The sequence below is a fragment of the Schistocerca piceifrons genome, chromosome 2 (assembly GCF_021461385.2).
Source record: "Schistocerca piceifrons isolate TAMUIC-IGC-003096 chromosome 2, iqSchPice1.1, whole genome shotgun sequence".
NCBI lineage: Eukaryota > Metazoa > Arthropoda > Insecta > Orthoptera > Acrididae > Schistocerca > Schistocerca piceifrons.
The window spans coordinates 708,415,795-708,434,996 of NC_060139.1; the positions used below are offsets into that span (position 1 = coordinate 708,415,795).

Genomic DNA, 19,202 nt, shown 5'->3' on the forward strand with positions numbered 1-19,202 from the left:
AATCGAGATGGTGGATTAAATGTTCACTAATAGTCTTTTTCTGGAAACAGGAGATTAGGCGATGGTGTAAAGTCCTGATCACCAGTTTTTGGGCCAATGCCGTAGATTAAATTCCAAACTTCTCCACAGTGTTTCACGAACTGAGGGCATGTGACAGTGCTGATGATCTGTCCGCTGGGCGGGGACGTTAAGCTTGGCTGCTCCTTGGTACTGTTCGAGAAGAGTAGGCTTTGTGCCACACTGGCTCTGATCCTCTCTCTGCTCCTCCATCATCATCATCATCATCATCATCATCATCATCATCATACCACACTACACAGGAATCTGTTAACTTACACTCACCTTCTCTCAATAACCTACACTACAACACAGCAGTCGTATACACACAAAGATTGGAGCAATGTTCACAGAGGATGAACACCCTTTCCGACAGATGGCTGAAGACACAATGTCGTATTTCCCATACAGCAGTACCCTGTGGAATTTATTTAGTGCTGACTACTGCAGCCTTCTTCTGACTGCCGTGCAGAGGGTCTTGGTTCCATTCCCGGTACTGGTAAGGATTTTGGTCAGACGAAGGAATGAGGCGCACTCAGCCTCGTGATGGGAATTGAAGGGATATTTGACTGACTAGTAGCGTCACCAGGTCAGCTAACGCTACAGCATCCTGGAGTGCTGTGTGCTGTGTGATGATTCCCACCACTCTAAACCGTATCTGCCTAATGCCATTGGTTGATGAATGACACAACGGTCGATCATGGCCACTTGCCCCACTGTGGTCAAACTGATGGTGCTTATGTTGGTACTCCAGTCTTCTGCACATAAAGTGAGCACATTACGTTTCTATCTCTGTCGTTGATACCATCCAGTCTAAGAATTAAAAAAAATAGTTATGTACACCTACATCTACATGGTTACTCGGCAATTCACACTTAAGATCCTGGCAGACGGTTCATCGAAGCATTTTCGTACTACGTCTCTACCATTCCACTCTCGAAAGGAGCATGGGGAAAAAGAACACCTAAATCTTTCCGTTCGAGCTCTGATTTCTCTTATTTTATTATGATGATCATTTCTTCCTACGTAGGTGGGTGTCAACAAAATATTTTCGCATTCGGAAGAGAAAATTGGTGACTGAAATTTCGTAAACAGATCTCGCCGCAAAGAAAACCGCCTTTGTTTCAATGGCTGCCACCCTAACTCGCGTATCATATCAGTGACAATCTCACTCCTACTGCGCGATAATGCAAAACGAGCTGCCCTTCTTTGCACTTTTTCGATGTCCGCCGTCAATCCTACCTGGTGAGGATCCCACACCGCTCAGCAGTATTCCAGCAGAGGACGGACAAGTGTAATGTAGGCTGGCTCTTTAGTGGGTTTGTCGAATCTTCTAAATGTTCTGCTAACAAAGCACAGTTTATGTTTCGCCTTCCCACAACATTATATATGTGGTCTTTCCAATTTAAGTTGCTCTTAATTGTAATTCCTAGGTATTTAGTCGAATTGACAGCCCTTAGATTTGTGCGATTTATCGTATACCCAAAATTTATCGGATTTCTTTTAGTACCATGTGGATGACCTCGCACTTCTCCTTGTTTAATTACAATTAAATCAATACCATTAGCTGCGGATGGGAATTGCTATACATCAACGGGGACAGTTGCAAATGTGTGCCCCGACCGGGACTCGAGCCCGGGATCGCCTGCTTACATGACAGACGCTTTATCCATCTGAGCCACCGAGGGCACAGAGGATAGTGCCACTGCAGGGATTTATCGCTGGCACACTCCCCGTAAGACCCACATTCTCAAATTATAGTTCACACACTACATTAACAGTGCCCCTGCCATTATACCCATTGCTCGCGGCAGACAATTCACCGAGTCCCGTAAGAGTTCAAGCAAATCGTGTGCATCCGCCAGGGAAAAGGTCCTCAGCCGGTTAGCCTTAAACGATATGTAGATGGCATCTGTTCTTTCGGATATGTCCGAAAGGAACAGGAACAGCATAGGACCTATGACACTACCTTTCGGAACGCCAGATATCACTTCTGTTCTACTCGATGATTTACCGTCTGTCACTACGAACTGTGACATCTCCGAGAGGAAATCACCAATCCAGTCACACAACTGAGGCGATACTCCATATGCACGCAATTTGATTAATAGTCGCTTTTGAGGAACGGCATCAAAAGCCTTCTGGATATCTAGGAACATGGAATCGATCCGAGATCCCTTGTCGACAGCACTCATTACTTCATGGGAATAAAGGACTAGCTGTATTGCACAAGAACGATATTTTCTGAATCCGCGTTGGTTATGTGTCAATAAGCCATTTTCTTGAAGGTGTCTCATAATGTTCGAATACAGTTATGCTCCAAAATCCTACTGCAAATTCAGGTCAGTGATATGGGTCTGTAATTCAATGGATTACTCCTATTTCCTTTTCTTGGTGTGACCTGTGCTAATTTCCCGCATTCCGTAATTTTTCCTAAATCAGTCTTCTCGTTAGTGTAGTGTTAAGTAGTTCCTGGAGTGCTCCTGCATCCCAAATACCGAACTGGTCTTCTCTTAAGCTGTTTACACTGAGGTGACAATTGCCACTGGATAGCGATATGCAGATATACAGATGGCGGCGCTATCGCGTACACGAGGTATAAAAGGACAGTGTATGGCAGAGCTGTCATTTGTACTCAGGTGATTCATGTGGAAAGATTCCCGACGTGATTATTGTCACACGACGTGAATTAACAGACTCTGAAGGCGAAATAGTAGTTGTAGCTAGACACATGGAATGTACGATCTCGGAAATCATCAAAGATCCGCAGTGTCAAAGGTGTTCCAAGAATACCAAATTTCAGGCATTACCTCTCACCACTGACAACGCAGGGGCCGTGGACCGCCACGTAACGACCGAGAGCAGCAGCGTTTTGCGTGGATTTGTCAGTGCTAAAACACGTGCAGCGCTGCGTGAAATAGCCGCAGAAATCAATGTGGTATGTACTGCTAATGTATTCGTTAGAACAAGGCAGCGAGGTGTTTGATTGTGATCCGTCGATCAATCCGGATGAGAGTCTCCGCATGTTCCAACATTGCCGGAGTCGCAGCTGTGTGCGGCTGTCAGGCACTCGAGAGATCGGACAGGTTTGCGCACCCTAGTTACGACGATGACAGACGCCTCGCCCAACGACTCACCGTGCTTTTGTTCAACACTATGTCTCTTCAGACATACGGCAAGCGACTATGAAAATCTGAGATGCTCTGGTTTTCCGGCAAAAGGAACTCAATCGCAGCTCTCTGTTTGGAACGCACCTCCGCTACAGACGCCATTTTGCAGGCTACGTATAGCACCGTCATCTGTCGGCAGTTCATGAAACTTCCGGTGCAGAAGCTGGCATGTTGCGTGGTGACTCGCAACAAATTACGCGTCTTTTCAAGTGGCCGAGAAAAATAATGTGTTGCATTACTTCCGAATGCCCCTTGTGCAACACATCCATGTCGTTACAATTTACTCATTTCTGTTACAGCCACCAACACCTAACACATACTCTTACCATACAGCTATCGCAAGTGTGTCTTTACGTCCAGAGGAAGAAACCTGTTTCCTATTCGGAGGGTGAAATATCCTAACGGGTTTCTAATCAATAAAGCCATACGATCCTTTATTTCCTTCTTCTAATTAATTTTGTGAAACTTCTCCAGTTTCTTATATTTCATTCACTAAGATGCCGTGTTCACGTCGTTTATGAGAGGTTCATCCTCACTAGGATATAAACTAATCTGTTAGATGTGACTGAATAATAATAGTGAGACGACGGCGAGTGGGCGCTGTACATAGTGAAATGAGTACGTACCTTGTATCTGAGCGAGCCGACCGGGGGCTCAGCATAGGGGATGCCGCTGAAACTGACGTAGGGGAAGCCGTACACCGTGTGCTGGTAGCGGCCTCGAACCCAGCCCTGCTCCACGTGCACCGCCAGGTGTCTGCTCACATGCTGTGCAAGGAAAATGTGCATCTCGTCAGACACATTAAACCTGGACTTACATATAACCACACAATATGAAACTCCGGCCTATATACAGCAGACGACATTTGAAAGGTTCATTGGTTATACATCTCAAAATAGCAAAAGGGGTAACATATTAAACGTTTCATTCTCTGTGGCCATTGCTGGTTTCAAACATTATGTTCGTTATCAGATGACTGTCTGGTATCGACTGCAAGAACTATCAGTTATTCCTTGATTATTCACTGTGCCATATGCCCTGGAATGGAAAATAATTTTGAACTGTGAAATACTATAAATGATATAGAACGAAGTGAAGGTACCACGTTAAATTAAATGTATGGGACTTACTTTATCTATGTGACGAGAGTTTTGGAGTGAATACAGTTATGGTTGCAGTCTATTCTTTTGACAGATTGATCACTAATGTTCAGAGAGTAGTCATCATTTGCATTTGTACAAACAATATTCTTTGTAACAACAATATCGATAGTAAGTTGATTATACTATGCAACTGTATGTAACTATGAAGTACTTGTTCTTTACTAATGAAGGTCATTGAATTGTCAGAGAGAAAGTTTAAGTTTGTAATATATGTATTGCAACAACTAAATGATATTTAAAAATGATAGAATTTTATAATATATGTCTGCTCATAAAATAGGAACTGTACTTTGATTGCTGCTTCATGCTTAGGGAATTTGTATTGTATAGTATAAAAGGTGTAGGGAACCCACTCCGCTACGGAAGTCGCCTTGCGCGCGCTAAAAGGTGGTTTTGGCGGTCGGTCGGTCTGGGTGACTACTGGGTGAGCACGCTACGCAATCAGTGGCTAGCCGTTGTATGGTTAATATCGAGGGTGCCAAGCGACGCATTTGGAAGCCAATTTATATTGAAATTGCCTCGGATGTGAATTCGGCTGTCGTGTGGTGCTCTTGTTATTATGGAATGGCTCTAAAACGAGGATAATACGTCGCCAAGAAGGATTAATAAAAAGCATTCAACATCAAGAGTATGAGACTAGATAGCTGCCACGAGCTTGCCACCACTATTGCACTATTGCTCCGCCAACTTCAGGAACTCAAGATATGTGTCATATTATGGACCAGTATGTTTGTGTGAGTGTTTTTTTCAATAATAATTGCAGTGATACAAGGACGTGTTTGAACCTTAAAATTGTCCTGATCGTGAAACCAATGCAGGGTTCCATCCTACATGTGCAGAAACCGATTATACTGTTTCTAATTAATGAATGGTTTGCCTCTGTACTAAATGTACTAAAGTTCAGTGCCAGAGTATGTAGTGTTACCGCAAAAGTATCTGCTTCACAAGTAATGGATGAGGCACACAAATTGAACCTAGATGAAAAGTAATTTTGCTTTGATTATTCCATGAACTAATTACTGAGGTTGATTGAACTTAATATTTGAGTTACTTGCTTTAAAGTATGAACATCTAAATTATTTCAAGTGGGATTAGAAATCAATAGTGGCAAATTGCAATTTTTTCTGAAATAGTCACAGAATTTGCCTGTAAATACATTTTGAGTTTATGGGTCCCCACTATATTCTTTTCTGTTATAAAAATGATAAACTAAATACTGCTTTCGCTAATGAAATCTGAAGCATTTCCATAAAAGTATGAATACAAGAAGTATCTGTGTAATGCTATTTAATATCATTTGTGGTGTCTGTATTCTAGTTAAACTAGAACTCTTGCCATGCCCAATTTTAGTCTTGTGAGGTCTTTAGTAAAATATTAGTCCTGAGTTAGCTATTGATTGCAACAGTAACTAATATTAATATGAGTGAAATAACTTTTAAATTTCCTGTGATTGCTGGTTTGTGTAAATAGTAACTACTGCTACCCACTACTCGGTTCGTCCGGTAGTCGTGTGTATTCATTGCACTATTTAAAAGGAGTATTAATGAATGTCCTTTTAGTAACTCATATTCATGTTTCTTGAAACATAATGTTTCAAATTATGATGCCTAATTAGGCTGGCGACCGTTTGTTATTTCATTTGTATGCATTTACTAGTTCATTATCACCAAAATAAAGCCTTTCAGTTTTCTATTTATTGCCATAGTTACGAAATTAATGTTCGATACCGTCTACTCATTTGGCAAACACACGGTCAAACATTTCAAAATTCTTCCCAGAGGGTAACGCTAGCATTCAGGCTAGTTTCATACCTGGCACTAATTTTCAGCCCACGCGTTATATTATCTCACACGAACATAACGTGTTTCAACACTCACTCATAGCACACAGAGGCGCTACAAAGTAAGGATCTACGTTGTACAGTTTGACACGAAAAACGACGTACTTTATTTTATTATATCTCAGCAATCATACTAGCAGGTGGTTCACTCTACTGTAATGAGTGGCGCTTAGTGCAGTTCAGGGCAACAAGTTATTTCGCTGCTAGATCGTACGGCCAATGAGATATGAGGTAGACTATCCGAACAAAACCATCTGGACACCCGAATGTAATGCGAAACTGACACTAGGTGTGAAGAGAGGCGGCCCCTTCAATAGAAAAAGACGAACATGAAATATATTCGGAGTTGGACTACCATCGGCTGGGTAATGAATGGCGACAATGGAAACCTGTGCCAGACCAGGACTCAGTCAGACACGGATTTCCCGCTCACCGCGAGCGGTCGCCTCACCATTAGGCTCCCCGCGGCGAGGCGCGGACGGACCCAAACTTCCACATGTCGTCACCCAAGCGTCTACTATTTGTACCCGAACATCCGTTATGTATATTCCCGTACAGAAAAGACATTTTAATAGCAAGTCGTTTGTTCGCTGTATAGTATATAGCGGTGCCTGTGTTGATCAGAAGTACGATGCAGTCTTCTTCGGATATGCATGCATGCCGGAAGGAACATTGCGCCGTACTTGTGAAAAACACAGGCACTGCAATATCGTACCGAATACAAAAGGCGGGGTGGAATACTATGTGAAACAGAGAAGCAGGAACAGCAGGGTTGGTCGATCAGGAGAGATATGCGATTTCGAACGTTGACTAGTCACTGGATGTCACCTGAGTAACACATCCATCAGGATCCTTTCAACACTTGTAAAGCTGCCTAAGTCAGCTGTTGGTGATGTAATTGTGAAGAGCAAAGGAGAATGAACAACCACTGATGAAACAAGACCAGGTACACATCACGTACTGACGTACAGAGACTGTCGAGCATGGCTGACGGCGGTTGTACAAAATCGCATGAAATCAGTGGAAGAAATGAATCTTGAATTGCAAAGAGCTACCAGCAGTCCACACAGCACAGTGACTGTGTGTAGGTGGTTGAAAAGAATGGGGTAGAATGGTCGAGCAGCTGCACATGAATCACACATTTCCGTAGTGTGCACTAAGAAGGTGACAAGGGCGAAACTACTGGACACTGGCTGAGTAGAAACGAGTGATTTGGACTGATGAATCACCCTACACCCTGTGAAAATCCAACGGTCTGACGAATGTGTTGAGCACCTTATCTGCCATATTGTGTAGTACCAACGGTGAAGCACGGGGGACGTGATGTTAAGGTATGGGAGTGATTTTCGCGGTTAAATTGTGGTCCACTTATTGCTATAAATGAAAGCATATGACCACATTTTTGGGCATTGCGTACCGATTATAGAAGAGGAACTCGTTTTTCCTCTGAGTTCTTTATATTCATACAGCTGCTTCTTTCTTCTCCCAAGGACTCTTCAATTTTCCCGTAGGCGGTATCTATCTTTGACCTAGTGATATATGCTTCTAAGTCCCAACATTTATCTTCCAGTCGGTTTCATATTTTAGACGTTTGTATTCCTTTTCCCCTCGTTCATTTGCTGAATTTTTAAATTTCCTCCATTCACCAATTAAATTAAATACCTCGAAAGATTTCTACTTAGCCTTGACCTTTCACCCTTTGATCCTCTGCTGCCTTAGCTATTTCATCTCTCAAAGCTACTTATTCGCCTACTACTGTATTTATTTCCCCTTTTCTAGTGAATAGTTTCAAAGTGCTCCTTCTGAAACTCTCAAAAACGTCAGATTCCCTCAACTCATCCAGGTCTCATCTAATTAATTCCTACATTTTTTTCCGTTTCTTTGGTTTTAATATATAGATAGAAAATAATAAATCGAGGTCAGAGTCCACATCTGCCTCTGGAAATATTTTACAATTTAAAATCTGATTACGAAATCGGTGTGTTACCATAATACAATCAACGTCAAACCTTCCATTGTCTCCAGGTCTCTTTCATGTATACAGCCTTCTTTGTCAATCCTTATACCAGATGTTAGCGATGATTAAATTATGCTCTGTGGAAAATCTACCATGCAGCTTTCTCTTTCAGTCTGTATTCACCCACTGCTTTTCCTTCTCTTTCTTTTCCTACTATCGAATTCCAGCCCGCCATCACAATTACATTCTCGTCTCCCTTATGTATCTGAATAATTTCTTTTATGTCATCACACATTTGATTAGTCTCTTTATCATCTGCAGAGCTTGTTGGCATACAACTTTTACTACTATCAGGCTGTGGGCTTAATGTCTATCTTGGCTACAATAATGAATTCACTATGCTGTTCATGGCAGCTTACCCACATTCCTGTTGTCTTATTCATTATGAAACCTACCCCTGCATCACCCTATTTGACTTCGAATTTGTAACTATGTATTCTCCTGACCACCGAACTTCAGTCTCTCCATTTCGGTTTATAAATTTTCTAGCATACCAGCCCGATTAAGTCATCTAACATTCTACGCTCCGATCCATAGAACGTCAGCTTTGTTCCTCCTGATAAAGGCATCCTACTGAGCAGATCCCCCTCTCTTTCACCCCCGAAAATCCAAACGGGGGACTATTTAACCTCCGGCGTACTTTATCCAAGAGGATACTATCATCATTTAACCACACAGTAGAGCTGCAAGCCCTAGGAAAAAAATTACAGCAATTGCTTCCGCTTGCTTTCAACTGTTCGCAATTCCAGCACAGCAAGGCCATTTCGGTTGATGTTACATGGCCAGATCAGTTAATCATCCAGATTGTTGGCCCTGCAATTAATGAATGTCTGCTGCGCTCTTCTGGAACCACATGTTTATCTAGTCTCTTAACTGATAATCCTCCGTTGTGGTTGCACGTATGCTAGGCCTACGTGTATTGCTGAGACCACTGAGCCAACCCTCCAACGGGAAACTCCATGGCTCATGGGAGGGCTCTCCCTAATGAATTTTTGTATTCTACGGGGTGATTTACTCCACCGTGTACAAATTCTAGGGATTGATCAATGAGAGGATACGGAACAAAACGGTCTAATGAACGTATGTCCGGAAATGCGTGGTTTCCATGCTAGAGACCATTTATTCAATCAAACTTTGTTACAGAAACTGCGGTCTAATAAGCGCTGTACCATGCATCCACAGTTACAGTATGCTTGGTTTCCTCATACGTCATGTCCTAGCGTGCTCTCCTGTCATAGTAATTGGTAATGTTGTGTCCGATTCTCTTCTCTTGCCGGCTCACCTTGTAGTGGATGTGATACAGCTTTGTACACCCTGGTTCCGTATTCGAATCGAGAGCTTGCTGACATGGTGTTTACTTACGGAAAGGCAAATGACAATGGGCGGCGAACAGCAAGGTTGTATCAGGAGGCCTGTCCCCGCCGAGAACAACCACAGCATTCAATGTTTGCAACAGTATTTCGCCGTTTGAGATAAGGTCGTTTCAGGAAGCAGAAAATCGTGAAGAACGTACCCGAAATGTTCGGACACCTGACCTGGAGGGAAATGTGATTAACACTGTGGAAGGCGACCGCTGTGTCAATACCAGGAAGTTGGCCCGCCAGTACAGGGTAAGCCAAACGACCGCGTGGAACAGTCTCCATGACAATTGTTACTAGCCTTATCACGTACAACGTTGCAGATGGCGACAGACTTCCCACACCGGGAGCAGTTTTGTGACTGGTTTCTTCACCAGCCAACCACGATTCCGGGATTTGTGTCATCCATCCCATTCGCAGATGAGCCTACCTTTACGCAGAGTGGTATCTTAAACTTTCACAAGAGTCTTCTGTGGGACAGAATACAGAACCCCCATGCTATGGTGACAGCGAATCATTAGCATCTGTGCAACCGGAATGTGTGGGCCGGGATAGTTGGCGACGGTATTTTGGGACCAACCTCCCATCCACGTCGCCTAACAGGCCGAAATTATCGCGGTTTCATGCGGGTGACTTTGCCTCCCCTGCTGGAAGAAGTGATTGGATCATGTGACTGCTACATGATGGTGCTCCAGCCCACTTCGCCATTAACGTCCGGATGCATCTCAGTCATGTCTACCCTGGTAGATGGATCAGACGAGGGAGTCCAATTGCATGGTCTGCTCGTTCACTGGATCTCAACCAGTGCGATTTCTAGTTATTGGGTCTTCTCAAAAGTACAGTGTATGCAGAGCTCATTCCATATGAGACACTGAAGCAGCGTATTCACACTGCCTTTGCCACTGTTGTGATGCAGCCTGGCTGATGTGAAAATGTGAGACAGAATACGCTACGGCGCGTATCTTGAGAAACGTGGAAACCGTTTTCAACACATACTCTAACTGTGGCTGCGTGGTACAGCGCGTATCAGACCGCAGTCTCTGTAACAATGTATACAGAATAAATGGTCTCTAGCATGCGTGTCCTGACACAGGTTCATTAGATCTTTTTTTCCGTGTCCTCTTATCGATCAGTCCGTAGAGTGTTTACCTGGTGGAAAAAAAAATCACTCTATATAGATTGTCTAGGTGTTCCATAAAATGTTCTATTTGAAAGCTTGCCGGTGACATCATCATGATGTCCTTTGTTTTGGACAATTCATCGGGTTATGGATAATAAAATTTAATTTAAAATTACTGAATGAGTATAATTTTCAATAGTTACTAGAAGTGCCATGAAGATACACCGTTCTTCACATCAGGATGAAATACATCGACTGAGTGCACAAAATATTGTTGCACGTTCCACGGGTGTTGTATTCTGATGAAAAACAAATTCAAAAATGAATGTATGTAAATTGAAGGAAGATCACTGCTATCAGTTGCAGCGGGACGTTAAGGGGAATCAGCGGCGACGAGCGCAATTGTGTACCGGACCGGGACTCGAACCCAGGACTTCTGCTTACTTTTTTTTTTTTTTTTTTTGTTGATCTAATTTTGTTCGTTATGTGTGTTCGGGGTGGACGTCCCATGACGCTTGTTGAAGTTCACCATTCATCGATTAACTCAGCTTTTTTATTACAGAGGGTAGCAAACCCTCTGACCGACCACGCTGAGCTACCGTGCCGGCGCTCACTATGTAGGTGCGGCAACCACTGCGCCATCCGAGACATTGCGTTAGCGAAACTGCACGGGCAGTGTCGGTACGCCTCGCGGCCGATCCACCCACTCACCGAGCACCACCTACCCGCAGTACTTGTCCATCACACTGCTGTTCGCTACTTACTTGCCTAGTAAGCTGGAGATACCGGGTTATAATTCTGGTCCCGAACACATTTTCGCTCGTCGCCGCTCATTATGCTTAATATCCCGCTGCAGCTGGCAGCAGTGATCTCCCTTTCATTTACAAATAGTGCTTCACAGCTGCGGGACCTGAGAGGTGTCTGTTCTTTCGATGAAAGAGAGACCATGCATTCAAATAATGAAAAATCTATCTTTGGAAGGTTCTAAAAAGAAAAGCGGAAACGAGAAACTTTGCGAGAAATGCGAAGCAGCAGTGTGAACATGAAGAGCTCAGACGATAAAACAGTACTAAGCTAAATAGGGAAGAAATATACATTTGGGCTGTAGAAAGGAGAGAAACTTAGAGAGACAGTTATGGAAAGGGAAGATGGTATGGATGTAGATGAGACTGGGCGTGCGCCAAACAGCACAGGGGGACCTAAGTCACAATGCTAGCATGAAAAATGCTATGAGACGAGGCGGCCATTTGAGTGCACTGCAATAACTTTCAGATTTCTTGAATACACTTACATTATTTCCGAAATCGATTTACGCGTTTCGACACTCCATCATTGTCAAAGGCTATAAAATGAAATATACAACTGGTATCAAAAGATACGAAAAAATGTTAGTTTCACTACTGATTAGAGACATTGTAAGCGAGCGGAACATGGTGTTTTAGCTTACGAATATTATGTGAATCCTAGAAAATTCTCCTACAGAAAGATTCCAGCTTGTCAAAATTCATAACGAAGAGACAAGTGGGAACTGCTGGCACGGAACAAATTAGAAAGCAAGTGGACGAAACTCCTAGGTAGCGCTAGATTCGCGGTACAATATATATTTGTTTGCTCACAACTACTTTTCTTCAAAATAACATCGCATAAGCCAATTTCAGCAGTAAACGATTCATGGAAATCACTTCGCAATGTTTTACAAAGGTGTTTATTGCAAAACAATGCCTAACAGTTTTCTTTGCACAATCGAAAGTAATACACTGGAAGATGTAGCTGGGCAACGCCGAAGTACCTGACGCAAATTGTCTGTTAACAAATATAATTTTCGGCAACTTACAACTAAAACATTTTAGGTATTAAAGAACAATTATTAAGATCTGTGGAAGAACCAACTATAACCGAACTGTTCCTACTGGTGTGTAGAAAATATGAAACTAGCGAAATACATGTAGACGCCAAGAAAAATGTAAAGTTGAAATACGGAAGAAGGGAGGTGTTGACAATTGCGCATATTTTCGAAATATCGCTTTCACAAATCATGATTCCAAAGTAAGCACACCATCCCAGACATCTGGACAAAGGCGTAGCCGCAGCTGCAGTACCGCTCTTCGTCAGATCACCAAAGTGACCCGCTGTCGGGCTTGATTAGGACTTGGATGAGCGACCGCCCAGATCTGCCGAGCACTATTGGCAACCGCGGCGCTCTCAGCCCTCTTCAGTCTAATTAAGCAGCTTTGTGACTGAGACGTGGCAATTCTGGTCGTGAAAACTCATAGCGGCCTGGACAACAGACAACTACTGTCTACCGCTATCGCTTGCGCCTTGTCCCGCGGTGACGCAGGGTCGGCCATAGTTAACCGGATTTGGCATGTTAATGTTAAAGGGCGGCCGGATGCCCTTCCTGCCGCCACCCCATATCCCCCGGGACGGAATTAGTGTACCCCAGCTGTCTACATCTAGTGTAAATCATGAAATAGCGTGAATGTGTTTCAGATGTCTGCGAATCGTGTAACTGAGGCGGGACGTGGGGACCAGACCGGTATTCACCTAGAAGCATGTGGAAAACCGCCTAAAAACCACATCCAGGCTGGCCGGCACACCGGCCGTCGTCGTTAATCCGCCAGGCGGATTCGATCCGGGGCCAGCGCGCCTACCCGAGTCCAGGAAGCAGCTCGTTAGCGCTCTCGGCTACCGTGGCGAGTACAATAGTGTTCTGACTACATACGCCTCCATATCTGCAACCAGTGACACCTATCAGCTGATAATAGGTACCATTGGGCCTTCCGACGCCTATTCGTACGGAGTTCACATTTATAGGATATTGAAGTGCCTGTGTAATTCCGAAATACGATGCTATGTTCATCCGGACATGCACGCCTGTCCGAAGTAATAAACACTGCAGCTACTACAGGTGTTACGAAATACATTGAATGTATTCGTAATTGCTATCAGTTGTATAATGGAATGACGACAATGAAAATTTGTGTCGGGCCGGGACTCGGATTTCCCGCTTATCGCGAGCGATCCCCATACTATTAGGCTATCCGAGCACAACTCACAGTCAGACCCAAACTGTGACTGCATTTAGTGTATTTCATAACGATTGCTGTCGCCGCAGTGCCTGTTCCTTTGCACACGTATGCATGTCTGAAGGAACACTGCATCATATTTCAGAAAAACACAGGCACTGCAATATCGCTTTTGTCTGCCGACAATATGTAGGCGACATTCAATTAAAAGTGTCTCCCCTGTACGAGAATATACATATGAATGTACGAGAGCAGGTTGTAGACCAGTGATTGGCGACCTATGGATGTTTGGGTTTGGCCGTGAGTCGTGCTCGGATAGGGTAATGGCGCAGTCTGCTTTCGGCAATGGCGAGACGAGGACGCCTTGTTTGTGTGGCCGAATTCACAGACCATCATGGCGTTTTCCTATCTCCGAGCCAGGATCAAATTAACGTTTCCTTTGGATCATGAACGACCCAAGGCGTATGAGGTTGAAGGATTTATAAAAGACGAAATGCGTCTCCCGCTGCAAGTACATAAAAGTGGCTGATGAAGAACCGTGCGCCGACGTTGTGCGGCTCCATGCTACTAACGATCTCAAGTTCAGATAGTCTGACGGCCATACAAGGAGCTGTAGTGATTCCGAGTTTGCGAGCTCCCATTTGTGGAGCCGTCGGACGTTGTGGTGGCCGCCCTTAGGTCTTACGGCAACGTGGTCGGTCACGTTGCTGAAAGGTCGAAGACGTTCGAAACATATCGTGTTGTCAACGGTATCCGGCAGATAAAAACTGAACTGACGAAGCACTTACCTTCCTACTCGGTAATTGCCAGCTGCCGAGCTCTCGTCATGTACGATGGTCAGCCGCGCACTAGTGCATGTTGTGGCCAGGAAGGCTACGTTCATTCTGAATGTCTCCGACGTAGACTAGTTCAGGTGCCGATCGGAGACGTATTGTGTTACCTCTATTTTATGCGTCTGCGGCGGGAGTGCCTGCTACGCCCACTGTGAATCATTTGGTACCGGCGTCGACTCCTCTGGACAACGCGATGGACGTTTTGCCTATTTTCCCTACACTGTCGCTGGAGGCAGTACCAACGGAATGTGGCCGTCAGCCGATGCAAGCCGTCCGTCCCGATCCCATTGTTGATCATGGAGCTGTACCGACCTCCGCTTTTATGCCGTCTGGCCACATATCGGAGGATAGAGCAATGTGTTGGGAAGCAACGGTCACCGAGGAAACGGAAGAGACAATGCCGTACCCCTTCGTAATCAGAAGGCTTCCATCGGATGTGTGTACAGGATGACGACGTGGTGGTGATGATGCACTGTGCTCTGACACTCTGGCATGTGACGACGCAACGTCTTTCCCCGCCTCTGTCTCCAGTAAGCATCCACCTCCGCAAATCGACGTTGCCAATGCTGTGTCTGATGCGGTGCCTCCCTTTCTGTATCTGACGCTACCTGTGGGCTCCCCTATGATAGTGTTCCGCTGAACTGGACCAGAGAGACGTCTTTCTCCTGGGCCGATGCTGAGGCTGGACATTCTGGAGGTGTACAGAATGATGAACCGGCCTTGGTGGGGACGGCTCCCCCATCCTCCTGCCGAAGGCTGATTTCCTGACTTATCTCACAGCCACGGTCAATGGCAATACCATTCGTGTACGCCACAAACATGGCATGGTGTAAGCTGCGGACGCTGAAATTGCATCCCTTCATGAGGTGCATGTTTTAACTTTATGTGCTCCGTACGGTTTTACAGCACATGTCTCCCATGTTTCCCCTGCTGGTATAGGGTGGCGATCCTCCTACATGACGGTATGGTCGCTGATTCAGTTGCCTATCTCCCTCATGCCAATGGTATGGATCTTACGTTTAGTGGTCAGGATAAGTCAACGTCTATGCGCCATCTGGTTCGGATCGCCGTCGTGAACGTTCCACTTTCTTCTCCACGACATTCAAGCCTCTTTACCTGCGTCGGCAGGACGCACTGATCATGGGATTTAAGCTGTAGCAAGGCACGCAAAGACCTAATACGACGTTAGTCTCCAATCACAGTGCTAGCGAAAATTCTCCAGCACCTCAGCCTTGAGGATTCTTGGCAGCATGTTCATAGTGACCATCCCAGGTTTACACATTTCACTAAGGCATTCTTCCAGCCGTCTCGATCGTGTTTACGTCTCCCGCGATATTTTTAATGAAGTGCGGGCTGCTGAAGTCGGGCCCATTGCGTTCTCTGACTACGACGCGCAGATCTGTGCCATCAATCTCTGCCGCCAAAGGGTGTGGCGCGGCCGTGGACAATGGAAACTGAACACGATCCACCTTACCTCACACCGACTGCTGGCAGCTCACCGAAACCAAGTGGATAGCTTGTCGTAGACGCCGAGATGCACAGCAGTCTGCCCTCTCATGGTGGGAGCCCTGTCCAAAGCCTGCCCTCGGCAAGGCATTGATTGGTTATGGAAAGAGTGTCGCGACGTGGCTGCGACGAACTCAGGAATTGTCTTTCATCATTCTCCGGCAATGTACTAAGATACTGTATTTGCCAGAGTGCCAGCCGATGCAGAATCGTGCCAAGACACAGCTCACATCCCTCTCTCGCCGCCACCTTGAAGCGGCGATGATCAGGCCGCGTAGACACGACGAGTTAGTGCAGGAGCGTCCACCTATGTATCATGTGAGAGCGGAACAGCGTCACTGTTGGAGGACTTTGATTAATGCCCTCATGACCAGTGCAGGGGGCGTTTAGATACCCAACGCAATGTAGGGTCAGCCCTCCATGCACATTACGTTCCGCTGTACTCTGAACAACGTCACCATTCCACCAATATTACGGCAGTCTCCAGACTCTCTTTTGGCGCGGTTCCCGTGGATGCAACGCTGGATCTGCTTGCTAACGTCGCGGAGGACAAAGTCCTTGAATCCATCCAGGCGGGTTCTTCGAACAGGTCGCCTGACGGCTTCCCACTGGAGTTTTACCGGACTTTTCGACCTTTCTGGCGCCAGTGTGGACGGATATTTGTCATGACCTTACATCAACTCTTGTGCAGACCCCAGAGGGTTTCCTCGACGATCTTCTCATTCCCACCCACCAAGCCTCGGTGAACCTCACGGATAGGCGATTACCGTCCGCCGGCCGACGTGGCCGAGCGGTTCTAGGCGCCAAAGTCTGGAATTGCGCGACCGCTGAGGTCGCAGGTTCAAATCCTGCTTCGGGCATGGATGCGTGTGATGCCCTTACGTTAGTTAGGTTTAAGTAGTTCTAATTTTTAGGGGACTGATGACCTCAGAAGTTAAGTCCCCTAGTGCTCAGAGCCATTTGAACCATTTTTGAGGCCGGCCGGAATGGTCGTGTGGTTCTAGACGCTACAGTCTGCAACCGAGCGACCGCTACGGTCGCAGGTTCGAATCCTGCCTCGGGCATGGATGTGTGTGATGTCCTTAGGTTAGGTAGGTTTAATTAGTTCTAAGTTCTAGGCGACTGATGACTTCAGAAGTTAAGTCGCATAGTGCTCAGAGCCACCATTTTTGATTACCGTCCCTTGACGTTGCTCAACAGCAACACAAAGATCTTTACCCGGATGTTGGCTGCGCGGCTTAAAAGGACGGCGCAGTACGCGATTTCTCCTGATCAAACTTCTTTGGGAGGTTCCAATCTCATCAGTACTGTCCTCTGCGGCTATCGGGACATAATCGCTCTTGCTCACACTGGTGGTATGCCTGGGCATTTGGTAGCTCTTGACTTCAGCCAGGCGTTCAATCTAGTCGATCATGACTACCTGGAAGGGGTGATCTCCAACATGGGATAGCCTGTTACTACCGTCGACGTCGTAATGCGTCTCCCTCTTGGAACTATGTCTCATGTACTCTACAATGGCCGTCTCACTCCTTCCAACTCTATACGTCGATCGGTGGGTCAACGCTGCCAGCTCTGTGCACTGTTGTATGCTTTCACTATGGAACCGTTACTCTGCGACCCCCATTACCGTTTTTCAGGGATGTCTGTTTGGTGACCATGTATCCAGCTGCAATTCTTATGCGGACGAGCTCATCATTATTCGTGGCGGTGCTGAGGACATGGAGTCTCTGGCATGGGTTACCACCTACAGTGAAGCTTCTGATAGCCGTCTTAACATCTGAAAATCGAGCGCCATGTCTATAGGTGCGGGGCTTCCTGTGGACTGCACTGCTCCATTGCGTGTAGCTAATACTATCCGATGCAGAGGACTCGATTTCGCAAGTGACGCGCGATACACGACTGCCCCCAACTGCCTGCGCCTACTGTTCCAACTGCGAGCTTGGCTCTTAGATCACAGTTTACTAACACTCTATCTTCTGCAACGGGCACAATACGTCAACGCTGTTGGGAGTGACGTATCCTCCACGTGGCACAGACACTTCCTGCTCCTCCGTCCATGTCTCGCCGCACGCTAGCGGCATTGCTTTCATATGTTTCCCACGGCTTGCTGTTCAAATTAAGTACGAGACACTCACTCTCCCGCTGCGGTTTAGGTGTGTATCATGTGTCTGACAGAGCGATAGTCCTTTTCGTCGGCACTCACATGATGCTGTGGATTCGTCGTCCTTCGTGCCTTACTAATCTATTGCTGGAGGCACTTTCACCACACTCTCTCTCCCCACCTATTCAGCTAAACGTCGCCCTTCTTTTACTTCCACCACTTTTTCCTGCAACTGAGCAACGTCCGTATTGCAATACTGCCAACGTACTTGACATCCACGAAGGCAGGTCGGCCGCGGTGGTCTCGCGGTTCTAGGTGCGCAGTCCGGAACCGTGCGATTGCTACGGTCGCAGGTTCGAATCCTGCCTCGGGCATGGATGTGTGTGATGTCCTTAGGTTAGTTAGGTTTAAGTAGTTCTAAGTTCTAGGGGACTGATGACCACAGCTGTTAAGTCCCATAGTGCTCAGAGCCATTTGAACCACCCACGAAGGCGAAACATAGCTTTCTTCAGCAGCACAGGTCACCGAATGTGGTTGAGAGGAAGCATCCCCACGTCGACTGACGTCCAGTCTGCTGGGTACCTTACTGTCAACGGGAAGCAAATCAGCCAGTCAGGGCTTCACGGGATTCACCACGGTGACATTCCGTTGCGTGTCGCCTGTGATGTTTTGGACAAGGACGAGCATCGTCTGGGGCCGGTTCGGCAAGAGGTGTCTTGTCCTAATTACGCGTACGACTACTCATCAGATACCTACTCAACTGCTCATTTTTCCAGAGGCGGGAAATTTTCCGCAAGTGGAGGCGAACTCTCTGAACTGGATTTGTGGACACCCAGTTACTAGTTGTTTGTTGATGGCGAGAGAAATATCTTTGCATTTTTGGCACTTCCTTAAAGAACGCCATTGTGCAGATGTCCGCTATCCCAAATGCAGACAATTTTTCTCCAGTTTCCTGTGTAGTGTCTTCCTTAAACCACCCCAGAGCTGTGGTGTTCCTGCCATGAGGAGTTG

General features: G+C 45.9%; 1 protein-coding gene across 2 annotated transcripts in view; it reads right to left on the bottom strand.

Annotated features, from left to right (window-relative positions):
• Positions 1 to 19,202, bottom strand: part of LOC124777362 (cholinesterase 1-like) — a 128,333-nt gene that overhangs the window by 99,252 nt on the left and 9,879 nt on the right. Inside the window, exon 2 of one of the 2 annotated variants that reach the window (XM_047252739.1) lies at positions 3,854 to 3,994. In XM_047252739.1, the coding sequence (XP_047108695.1) occupies positions 3,854 to 3,994 (141 nt within the window). The remainder of the gene's footprint in view (positions 1 to 3,853; positions 3,995 to 19,202) is intronic. The other variant, XM_047252740.1, reaches the window with a different exon arrangement.